At 47.7% G+C, this 12,015-nt stretch overlaps 4 protein-coding genes across 4 annotated transcripts; 2 read left to right on the forward strand and 2 right to left on the reverse strand.

Annotated features, from left to right (window-relative positions):
* Positions 1-432: 432 nt before the first annotated feature.
* N7484_007066 (putative RNA polymerase II Elongator complex associated protein Kti12) lies at positions 433-1,776 on the reverse strand (the record flags this gene model as incomplete). The annotated part of the gene is made up of 3 exons (XM_057117453.1): positions 433-1,308; positions 1,369-1,722; positions 1,771-1,776. The coding sequence occupies 3 exons, from the start codon at positions 1,774-1,776 to the stop codon at positions 433-435; spliced, it is 1,236 nt and encodes a 411-aa protein (XP_056970488.1).
* Positions 1,777-4,050: 2,274 nt separating this feature from the next.
* Positions 4,051-4,527, forward strand: N7484_007067 (uncharacterized protein; the record flags this gene model as incomplete). Its single annotated transcript, XM_057117454.1, has 1 exon — positions 4,051-4,527. One exon carries the CDS (start codon positions 4,051-4,053, stop codon positions 4,525-4,527), a length of 477 nt encoding a protein of 158 aa, XP_056970489.1.
* Positions 4,528-5,508: 981 nt separating this feature from the next.
* On the forward strand, positions 5,509-6,547 carry N7484_007068 (SDR family NAD(P)-dependent oxidoreductase; the record flags this gene model as incomplete). The annotated part of the gene is made up of 3 exons (XM_057117455.1): positions 5,509-5,667; positions 5,721-6,005; positions 6,062-6,547. 3 exons carry the CDS (start codon positions 5,509-5,511, stop codon positions 6,545-6,547), a joined length of 930 nt encoding a protein of 309 aa, XP_056970490.1.
* Positions 6,548-11,097: 4,550 nt separating this feature from the next.
* Positions 11,098-11,664, reverse strand: N7484_007069 (uncharacterized protein; the record flags this gene model as incomplete). The annotated part of the gene is made up of 1 exon (XM_057117456.1): positions 11,098-11,664. One exon carries the CDS (start codon positions 11,662-11,664, stop codon positions 11,098-11,100), a length of 567 nt encoding a protein of 188 aa, XP_056970491.1.
* Between the last annotated feature and the right edge of the window lie 351 nt (positions 11,665-12,015).

Consider the following 12,015-nt stretch of genomic DNA (forward strand, 5'->3'; position numbering starts at 1 on the left):
CTGTGGCTAGATAGACCATGGAAGAGCACCAACCTTCACTTCACTGAAATGTGATAGCGAGGGAAATCAAGAGCATGGACAGGAGCCATGCTTTCACAAAAAAAAAAAAAAAAAAAAAAAAAAAAGAAAAAGAAAAAGAAAAAGAAGAAAACTGAAAAGGAGGATTGTGAGGAATTTTGATTTGCAGTTTTATTCGACAGATGGAGTTTATTTTGACAATATATTGATTTATATGTGAATACACTTCCCGTAGACAAGACATTGTACATCCATCTCAACATTAGAATGAGCTAGAAGCCCTAAAGTCGTAATCCTGACAAAAATAACACTCAAACTCAATAATTCTGCTTTTAGTCTCATAAGTCATGAATATCTCCATCTATCTCTATGAACATCGACATCCCAGGTCTATTTGCAATAGGTCACCACAAATCACGTCTCATCCTCACCCCCAAAAGTCGAATTCAAAAACCTCACAAAAGCATCTCCAATCTGCTCAGCCGCCAAACCGCCCTGCCCAGCCCCGTGTCCCCTCCCAATATAGACCCGATTCAAACTAATCCACTGCCTCCTCAGCCTCTGCAACCTAGGCAAAGCCAAAACACCACCGGGCCCCGCAAGTTCATCAGTAGTACCAGTAGTAGCAACATGAGCCGGAATAAAAATCTTCTCCTGCGCATCAGGAACAGAAACCTCAATCCCCTTTCCATCTTTGCTCTGCGCCAGAGCCACCTCCGCCGAGGGCGTAGCCTGCGTGAATGCGCGGATGGCACTAACGACAGCCGAGGTCTTCTTTTCCATTGCGTAGAGGGCACTGTGGTCCGTTGCTACGGCTTGGACTGTAGCTTGGTGAGGGACGATACGAGGTTTTGAACTCCCGCTTCCTCCGACTGCGGTTCCGCCGCGCGTGAATGTTGTTCGTGTTGTTGTGACGCTTGCGGCCGAGGAGAGAGATGTTGAGTTCAAGGTGGTTGTTAGGTCGGAAATGGGTGTTATGGTTGGTTCTTGGGCTGAGGGGAGGATTACTCCCGACAGAGCGTGGAAAATGTCTGCTACTGGGGGTGTTTCGTCTGCCCAAGGGACTGTGAAGAGGGGTTTATCCCAGCGGCTGTGGGTTGATGGTTCTTCGTAGCGGAAGATGAGGTTGTTCAGGAGTTCGGGTGGGTATGGCTCTTCGTTGTCGATTTTCGTGGACTCGTCTGAAGCAGGAGATGTCTGTGTCTCGTCTGCGTTCTTTTCCGAAGCTTGACGATGTAGTCGGGCATCGTTGTTTGCGACACACTGGTCAACTGGCGTACCGACATGGACCTATTCCACATATTATGATTAGCCTGGATACCCCGAATAGGTTGGAAAGTTCCATCATACCACACAGCATGTTGTTCCAGCAGCTTTAGCTTCACACCAAAGCTGATACCGCCATCCCTTGATATAATTCATGCCGTCCAATATCACGATGCTGTCCCGCGTGAGCACGCGCTTAGCTCGGGCGTAGGCCACGCCTCGGGCCTCCTTTTCTGTCCGTGCATGGTCGTATACGGTACGTGGGTGCGAAGCGTCATGCGATGCGATGACGTGGACTTTGAATCGAGATTTTAGCGTGACAGGCGACGCGGACTCGGTGGCTGCGAAGAGTTCATCTTGCGCTGTCTCGAGGAGTGCGGCAAGCTGGTTTGCGCGGTAGGTGAGGCCGGAGCAGGGATACCCGGTTAGAATGACGAGCTGGGAGGTTAGTCAAGGTTATTTTAGGGCTTTTCCAGAAGCACTTACTGGCATTGTTGTGGCGTGGTGTTTGGTGTAGCGGAGTTTTTTTTTGGCGCGGGGTTGACCATGTGACTGCGGGACAGCCGCGATCGACAGTAGATTATGGTGGGATTTGGCCTCGGGAGGTTTATAGGACTAGGATTTCGTGGTCAACACCAATTATGGTAATATTAATCTATGGCAACCATATGAATTTGCATAAATCGATCGAGCTCCATTATGATAGAGCCGAGAGATATTTTACCACTGCTACTACCATAGCAAATTTTTCTATGACGACCAATTTAAATGTGCAGCCAAAATTCAAGTCCAGCGTATGCATACCTGACTCTGGTGCTTTAAGTTCTTTGGTCAACTGAGCGCTTGTTACATCGCATTAGAGTCGGGAGGCCCTCGTATTCTGCGTCCAAATCACATCTGGCATGACATAGTACACCGGGCAGACAGTGTCTATTGGCGGATGATCATGCGGCTAGATCCATTTGCATACAGTACTATTCGCTATATGCTTATTCCTCGTGACTCTCGGCGTGTCAGTGCAGGGCGGCTGAGAGCGAGAGCGAGAGCGCTGAATTCTTTCCCTATAACTATCTCTACACGGCTTGTGACAAACAATGGCGAGGACAGAGCTTGTGAATGACATGAAACTGAACTCTGAGACAACCGGATGATACCTCACACCATACCTCATGCCTTTGAACCTGACTACTTCCAAGGGACCAATCAGGTGGCAGGTGGCAGGTGGCGGCCAAAGGTCGAGATCTGGGAGCGAGGAAGATACTGGGCGCAGGATCATTTGGGACAATCTGGGTTGAACAATGTGTCAAGTGAAGGTCCGGGTAGGCTGCGAGCTGTGAAGATGATTAAGAAGCTACCTCACCCTTCCCATCAGGCCTACTGCAACCAAGAACTCGAAGTCATTGCGAAGTTTTGTCAACCAAAAGTATGTATTACTATTGACGCCGTTTTTTAGCGGATGTTGATATCGATCAGTACTCAGATTTGTGGGTGAAATTCCTTGGAGCGCTGGTAGACCAACCTCTTACCTAAAAATCCATTTCATGACATGTTTACCATGATCACCGTAAAAGTCATCTATGGAAATAATCGCACTGCCCTGTCCAATAAAAATCAAGATGATTGAAGCTGGGGTTCGGAACGTGCCAAGACCGCCGTTCTCCATGTGGGCAAGCTAGGTGACGTCGGGTAAAAGCCCATCGGACAAAAGCCGGGGAAAACTTCCCTCGCTTGGCTATTATCGGGTCTAGATACAGTAGCTCTCTCCAATCGGATGACAAGCAAATTCAATGGTTGTCGATGTCGGCGGTTCAAAGGTATCGTAGGGGTATCTGTACGGCCAAGCCATCTAAGTACAAGCGCCCCCCGCTGCCTAGAATTTGAGTTTGGAGATTGGTTTGCTTTGCAGATCTAAAAATGGGGAAGACATTTATTAGGCAAGGATACGAGGTAAGATGTGGGGAGGTTCGTAACAGGAACGCAGGTGTATGCACGTTGGAATACGGCCTTGAGGACCTTGGAAGTGATTTTTAATTACGTCAATAGTCTACAGTACAGTGCATCCTACATGTAAGTATCGATCTGGAGAGACATACTGCGGACTTATCAAGTGTCGTGCATACAGCAGATGGAAGAAATGCTTATCGCGGCAGTGAAGGAGATAGATTCGAAACGGGCAAAAGCTCCGGTTATACATTGCATCAACACGGTGGCGACCAATAGGAAGAGTAACCAGAAAGATGAACTTTGCTGATAATCGTTCTTCCCTCGATCCTATACACATGTCGCGCACTCCGGCCGAGGCAACTTACGGGTTTACCGTAATTTGCCACCTTGACTGTGTGGAGAGGAGTGGAGATACCGTCACATTACCGCGCGGGTAATCGTCGGGATCGACTGGGAAGTCGCAAAACCTATCACGTCGGGAATTCTCCCTTTCTCCAGAGTCGAAGCCAAACTCTTCTCCTTTCTTCTCCCAGACTGCTGCTCCCCATCTCCCGGACCGTCACTCTCTAAGCGACCTGGGACTCGTCCGCCCTTCCGCAACCATCCACCATCGTCGATTCGTTCTCCGATTCTTTTCACCCCGGTTCATTGCCAGTGGTGCCGTCATTGGGGGCTACGACGCTACAACACAACGCTACGCTCCATTCGTCTGAACGAATCCGCCTGGCCATCTTTGCAGATTCAAACCCTTTGATCCTACAGTCCACACCATCACTCAATCCGACCCATCACGGCTACTTTAACATAAAGTAGTTGCCCCGCATGGATCCTGGACGATCAGCCCATCCACCCAAAGCCCCCGCTTCTACCTCCTTATTCGCACCCATGCAATCCTTCGCTCCTGCCACCAATCTAGCCAGTGCAGTTTCTCAACCGCCAAACTCCTTCAACATGGCCTCAAAACCCGCCCCGCAAGCCTTCGCTGCCCCGCTGCAGTCTACGTCCATCGGCGCCGCACCCTCAATCTCCCAAAGCCAACCCTTTGCGCAAGCTCTGAACGCTTCCAGTGCGTCTGGGATACCAGTCGCTTCACAGGGTCTCAATTCCGACTCAATCCCACGATCGGAAACCATGCCCGCTACGCAGCCCGCCACCGATATCTACCCCCACCAGGTGAACGACCTCGGTGGTCCCACAGCAACTGCACCGTTCTTACAGGACTTTAGTCTTGTGGCTGAGGCGGCGAAGCGAGCGCAGATGGGGATTGTGATGCGTGATTTGGAGAGCGTGACTTTATAATCGGGTACAGGGATGCAGGGATGCAGGGGGCGGGGGCAGGTCCTCTAAGCGGGGTTATACACGATAAAAGTGCAACGCGAGAGCATTTGCATTCCCTGCCAGCATGAACGGGCTTTCATGCGATACACTTTGGTAGGCTTTTCTTCTTCTTCTTTTTTAACTTGGGCGTCGCAATTGGGGAAATAATGGTTGGTTTGTGGATTTCTCTTGATGAGATCATACTCCGGATGGCTTTGGAATTGCTATCCTGGTTTGCTTCCTTTCTATGTCTTTGCGCCTTTGGTGTTTTCTCGGCGTTTTATTGCTTACTTCTACTTTATACCACCTACATATACTCGATACATGCAATATCTATCGCCTCTCTGAATCTCATGAAACATTACAACGAATACTCTTGCTCAATATCTATAAGAGATAAATAAGAACATGCACAGGCGGCTTGCCCTAAACTTGCGATGTGCATTATCCACAATTTCGGATCTTGCTCCGGCTGACCTTGCATAGGAATGGATTGATGGGTTGTAGTTCTGTATGATGTCATATTTGATGCTGGGCATCTTATCGTCTGGAAATCGTTGATGGGATAAAACCTTAGCAGCATTATATTAAACGAGACAAACATAAGCTTTGGTAATGGACATGCTAAGTGTAGATCTCGGTGCAGTCGTAACATTCTCAAACTTTGGCGACAACCTTGCAAGTTTTTGCACACATTATCAGTGCCGAAATACAACGGCCTACTACATTGAGATGAAAAATATACCAAGTCATGATCCGCAATCAAAATCATACGAGTCAGGAGCCTTTGGTGTCACGTCGCATGGTATCACAGGCCCCCGGCCCCGCTTCCCAATGAGGAAAGGTTATGGACCCCACGTTGTTAACAAATGCCCTAAAGCCAGGGAAAGTTCTCTGCGTATTTCCTTGAATTTGATTTAATTTTTCTCCAATTCACATTATCACATCTGACCAAATCTCATCATGGCTGACCTCGATGTCAACGAAGACGTGAAGCGAAATGCTTTCACTGTCAAGAATTACCGGGACAAGTATCCTGCTATTGACCCTTCTCGACCAGAGCTGGCTCAAACGGGCAAGGTAGTCGTCATCACTGGTGGGAGTCGTGGTCTAGGACGCTTGGTAAGGGCCCCGTATTGCAATTGAAATGTGTACATTGCTCACAATTACTATAGGCCTTCGCAGCTTCATTTGCTCGAGCTGGAGCAGCAGTCATTGCACTCATCGGCCGCTCAGCGAGTGGCCTGGAAGAAACGGAGAAGTTCATCAACGATATTGACCCCAGTATCAAAGTCCTTCGCTTTGCACTCGACATCACGGATCAGACAGCTGTGGAAACTGCATTCAAGGATATCACCGCACAGGCCGGTGTTCCGCAAGTCCTGATCAACAACGCGGGTAATCTCTCTCCACTCGAGAGCACATTTGACTCATCGTTGGATTCATGGTGGGAATGCCAGGTGAGATCTAAAACTTCATCATCAAATGCCAACATAACCTTATCAATGTATCGCAGGAAATCAACATCAAAGGAACTTACAACGTCACCAAAGCCTTTCTAAAAGAAACCGGAGCTACGCCTACCAAATCAACCACGATTGTCACCATCACTTCCCTCGCTGCTCATGGAACTGCACCCGGTATGGGAGGATACTCCCTCGCAAAGTTGGCCCTGACAAAGCTCACGGCTTACGTTGCTTCCGAGCATCCCTCCATTACCTCCGTCAGTCTTGACCCGGGTATCGTGCCAACGGATATGGGTCGCAGTGTGCCATTCCTTGCACCGTTTATGCTCGATACTCCCGAGCTGGTGGGAGGTGCTGCTGTGTGGTTGTCGAGTGGCGATAAAAGCTTTCTTTCGGGAAGATATGTGTCTTCTAATTGGGATGTTGAAGAGATTGAGTTGCGGAAAGGGGAAATCGTGGATGAGGACCAGTTGAAATTCAAAATTAAGGCTAATTATGCGGCGAACGCGACCGTTGAAAATGTCGAAATGATTTAGTGCTTCAAAGCTGATATAGACTTTATCCAGAAGAACAATTATGACTCTCAATATTCTGACCTGCATTGAATGGCACTGCCCGGTTGAGAAAAGACATACCATTTCGTTGCGATAGAACCTATGCATGGCCCTCAACCCTTAATTATAGATGCGTAAGGCAAAAGAGCTTAAATCCTTGCAGTAAATTTTATTCATATCCTGCAGCGGCTGTGTCCCACTGCCTATTCCTCTGTAGATCTTGTTTCCATTAGGAAGTGGGGGTTTCTTGGCTTGCATTGAGCTCATCACGTCCACATTTTGCTTATTTTACTTGAACAGCTTATAAAGGAGTTGCATATTTGAGTGGTTAAAACCAAGTCTTTCCCGTTTTCGCGGGAATTTCATCTACAATGTTCAAACTTCAATATCAAGAACGCCCACCATGGCCAAAAACCCATTTCAACGACCACCCTCAAATGATCTCACCTCTGTCAAGATAGACCCAATCAACCAGACCAGGCTATTGACCCTCCATCCTGGCCATGGCGATTCTGAAATCCAATGTCATGTCTAAGTCATAAGTATCAAGCCAAAATCCTCCACCGAATATGACGCGCTCTCATACGTATGGGGCGACTGGACCAACCATGGCAAGATGCGATTAAACGGCATTCCAAATTCCCCAGTCACCAGGAATCTTTGCCTAGCCCTTCGAAGACTCCGGAAAAGAGATAAAGAATGCACAAGCCACGGAGCCAGAGGGGCGAAGTAGGAATGTTAGTGGAGGGAAGACTGAGGTCATGATGGTTTCGTGGATGGCCATGGTCAGAAACTGGATGGCCATTTTGTGAGGGGGTACAATTAGCAAAATCGAGGTACAAATAGCAACTCTTTTTAAATTTGGTAAGTATGATACAGTAAGAAATTGACGTATGGTCCATGCTGCCGAATCTCAAATTTGGGGGGCTGATGATGAACTGAATTGCCTTTGCATTAGGATGATAGTATAGGGAAACCTAATAAAAAAGGGAAAAACCTATACCAAGGCTGAAGAGAAACAATTTTCGGTCTGGGTCCTGAAAGCGCCTCGTGCTCAGCGACATCAGGTAGGGACGATTGATTTGGATACTGAGTTGAAAGCTATTAAAAATCAACTGGCTCTTCCCCTGCGTAGTCGAAGCTCCTATATATCACAGGAGTTGTCCAGAGCTATACGATGAGTATTTGGTTGGCTTGAGACCCTTGCCATGGGATCTCATCCAACACCAATTTTCCTTGTTGTTGGTATTCCCCGCGAATCTTACACAGCGTGGGGCATTGGCACATCTGTTCGCACACGATTGGAAAGATGTATCGCTTGGTCTGTCTAGGTCCCAATTTCCCGGGTCATCCACTAAAACAGAATTAACTCAATCCCAACAAACTCCTGATGTAATATGACACTTGGCATAATTGATCTGGAACCTTTTGTTCGAAGCTGCGGGGAGGATGCAGGGATCATCCTGAGATCCTAATTTTTGTGAAATGATTAGCCTCAGCTCAAAACGACTGAACGTATTTGTGTGGACATACCAACGTTGAAAAGACCAGCTCGACAAATTCTGCCGGTTCCCCCTGCTTTACATTGTGACTCAAGTGTGTTGTATGAGCTCTGGAGCTTATCGTGCTCTTTCTTGAGGCTCGTCAGGGACGTCTGAACGCCGCTTATCTCGGTATTGAGCTTCGTCACCTGGAGTGCTAATTCACTCTTGGAAGTTTCACATTTCTTCTTAGTAAGGACTTCATCGGCAAGCTCTGATTCGCATTTGCCATGGGCAGTCCGCCAAAAACGCTTCTTCTCCTGCATGCCCTCCAAATTTTCAAGGCATGTATTTTCGGCTGTCTCCGCGCGCTCCTTCGCTAGAGTGCACTTCGACAAATCTTCTTGATTTCTTCTATCTCAGAGACGCCACCTACTTTCAGAAAACGAAAGGCAAATGAGCCGGCTCCAGGATGACCGAAAAAGCCAAAGTCCGCAAAGAAGGCTCCGAACGAGGAAGACGACACTGACAGGTATAAATACAAAAAGATGGAATTCAAGCTACAAGCCGTGGCTACAGAGAGCTTGAATTGTAGCAGGTGACAACACTTCATGATAAGTATGTCCAAATAGGAGAGTTCGTGTCAGTTAGAATTGGCACTTGCTTGTGACATTGAAGGCCATATTGCACGATGCTAAGAGCAAATGGACACTGGTATCATGCCCACTATATAGGAAGATCTACTAAAGGTCTAGAAGGCACAACAAAAGACAGGTATAAGTTTCGAGAGGAGAGTTGGGCACTAGCACCAGTCCGCTTTTTTGCTGTGGCAAAATGACCCTTCGACTTGTATAAGATGCTGGAAAAATTAGAGGTAAGTGGATATTCGGGGAGCAAGTTCCCAATGCAAAGGCCACGATGTCTGCTTACAAGACGGGTGATCTGGAACGAGTCATTCAAAACAGGGTCACCTACTGACATACAGGGGAGCAGGTCTGTGAGCCGAAAGGATGGGATCTTGATGATTATCTCAAGTTTTCAAAAACGCTAAAAGGCTTCTGGGTGGGAGGTATAGGCAAAATAACAACAATTCCAATAATTCAACCCTCAATGTCTTCTCTAATTGTGTATACCTAGTGCTCTAGGCCCGCCCAGAATTGATAGCTCCAGCGTTAGCTGTTTCTCCGGTATGATTTGACTCCTGACTTCTGTTTGGATTCGAATGGCCGCAGTCTATGGTTAGGAGACTAGAGTCACTGGGTCCAACCTTGCAAATATCAAGCCCCATAACAAGGTCGTTTGAGTGGTAATGGCCGGCAGCTGTGAAATGTGCCTACCATCGTGGGCTTACAGAATAGGAGCACCAGGACTGTTTGCTTCCCTCAACTGTTATTATTTTAATTTTTACGCAATACCTCAGCTGAATCTCACTAAAAGATTCTTCCCTCAGCTTATTTCTACGTCGCACGAAGCTTCGTAAGACCATGTATCTCATGCACTAAAAAGAAACTAGTCCACGGAACATAAATAGCCTCAAAGACCCGCATGCGGCACGCAAGGCACCGACCAATTCCACAAATGGCGGACACATCACATGCATCCCAGCCTCCGTTGACGAATACACCCACGAAAAGCTTGTTTCATAATAGTGGACTAGGTACTCCAGTTCTGACGTGTGCTTCCACCCGAGGTGCACAACAGATCCGAGAATAGACCCTCGGCACAATCTCGGATAAGTCCTGTCAAGCGCAGATGGTGTGATTGCGTGAAGCTGCCTATCACCGAGCCAGTGGGAATACACTTAGTGGGGGGATTAGTGGAGCGGGGAGAGGGGAGCCGTTGATCTACAAGCATAAACATCATACTGAAGACGTGTTTAAGTTTGGATTACAATTAGAGTTGAAGATCGGCTGGATATCTGGAAGCATAATGCCAACAGTAAATATCAAGAACGCCACTGTTTTGATTCATTTCAATCTTGCGTGACAATCCCGGTATACACTAGTAAGAAAGGTCCCATTTTCCAGAGGTGCATACAAGCGAGGAACGGTTCGAGACTAGTGCTTCCGGGCAGCCACAAGCCACGATAAGAACTAAAAACTACCGAAGAACGACAAGTATGCAACATACTAATGGAATTCCCCCTCACTGCCCCGGTAGATCGACGTAAAATTTTTCAGCTCATTCTTTATTTTTAGCGAGGCGTTTGCTGACGCACGTCGGTCCACACCCGCAACTGCGGGCGGCTGCGTGTGGCGCCCGCTTGTCATGCCCGATGACCGATTGCTGAGACAATTCATGCACGTAACTTAGTGAAGGAACTACTTATCGATAGAGTTCATTGCCTAGGATTTTGGTAGTTTATTATAGTCCCTGACATGCATCATGTAGGGAAGCGTCGACTAGGTTACCGGACCCGCAGGTAGCACGAATTCCCGCTACTATGTATGAACTATTGAGACCTATCGAGTAAACATTGAATATTGGCAGAAGTAAAATTCATTCCCAAACACCAAGCTATGCGCGACCCAAACCAAATTGCAAAAATAAATACAGTTTCCAGGACACGGACAATATTAGCTGGGTATCTATTGACCCATGTAATGTGTGGTTCAAAACAAGGATACAGAAAAACAAAGAGAACGATTTAGAATCGAAAAGCAAAAAACCCCCATCCAAACCATGGATATAATGACAATAAAGAGTACTCCACCCGGAATCAAGACCCAAACACCGATTTTTCCCATGTGCGGATTGCATGTGTGTGTCTATCGACATATAATGATCGTCGCTGCAAGAAGTAGCAGCATAGAGCCGATCTATCGGCTTCTTTTTGTTCCCAAGATTGATTCCGGGAAATAATTTCATGATTCAGTTCGAGCTCGGTTCCAGTGTTTGTGTTCCGAGGTCGGTAATTTTTGGCTCATTAATCATGCCATGGATCCACTTGACCCGACCGCTCCGCCCATTAATCAATGTCTATATTGGTTTCAGATTTCCCAATATAGACATTGATTTTTTCTCTCCAAAAATTTCAATGCTCTTCGCAGCTTAGTTCATAGCCGAAGAACCAATCAAATTTGGCGTAGAAATACTAGCTGTAGAAGGCCGTTCACCAACCTTCCGACCACCGAAAATAGACAGTCTGCGCGAGAGTCGCCGACTCAGTCCACGCTGTGGCGCAGCAGACAACACAGACATACGCCGCGAGCTAGGGCCATGGCAGTCTGCTGTCTCGGGGCGGGGGGAGGTGGTTCCGAGCGAGCCATCCAGCAGGAAAGTAGAGCGACGCTTGAGCTTTGCGGCTGTGCTGGATGGATCGGCGAGTTGGTAAGCGAAGTCTTCTTTGATATCGTCTAGTGCATGGGAGACGCGGCGTAGGAGTTTTGGTTTCTCAATGATTGAATTGGGACGTCGTTCGAGGCCGTAGAGTTGGATGGGAGTTGAGTCTCCTTCGTCCATGGGGGAGGAGTAGAAGCGGCGGTATTTCGGCATTGCTCGGCGGGCTTGAGGAAGGGAGACGGTAGATGTTGGTTGAGGGTGTTGGTAGGGAAGGTGAGGGTCTGAAGAGGAGACGCTCGAGGAGTAGGAGCTGTTTGTGGCGGATGATGCCCACATGATGTCGGTTGGGTATGTGATATGTGTTTTGAAGGGAGAAGGGGGAGGGTGGGGGTATAAGCTCTATAAAAGGGAGAGAGAGAGAGACAGAGAGAGGGAGAGAGACTTAGGACATGCCCACAGGGTCGGAGAAAGGTGCCATTCTCATCCCCAAAAAGCATAGAGACTCCATTCGGAAAAAGACTAAAAGCACTAAAAGTGGATCAAAGACATGGAATGAGCATTTTAGTTCGCAAGCTACGAGGCGCCGTCCCGTGTAACACATAGATGACTGTAATTTTGTTTCATTTCGCTCGATGTATACGTCCGCCCCTGATCCTGTGGGGGTTAGAGTGAAGTACATACGTCCCG

The sequence above is a fragment of the Penicillium longicatenatum genome (genome assembly GCF_028827895.1).
Source record: "Penicillium longicatenatum strain IBT 33135 chromosome Unknown contig_4_segment0_segment0, whole genome shotgun sequence".
NCBI classification, from domain to species: domain Eukaryota; kingdom Fungi; phylum Ascomycota; class Eurotiomycetes; order Eurotiales; family Aspergillaceae; genus Penicillium; species Penicillium longicatenatum.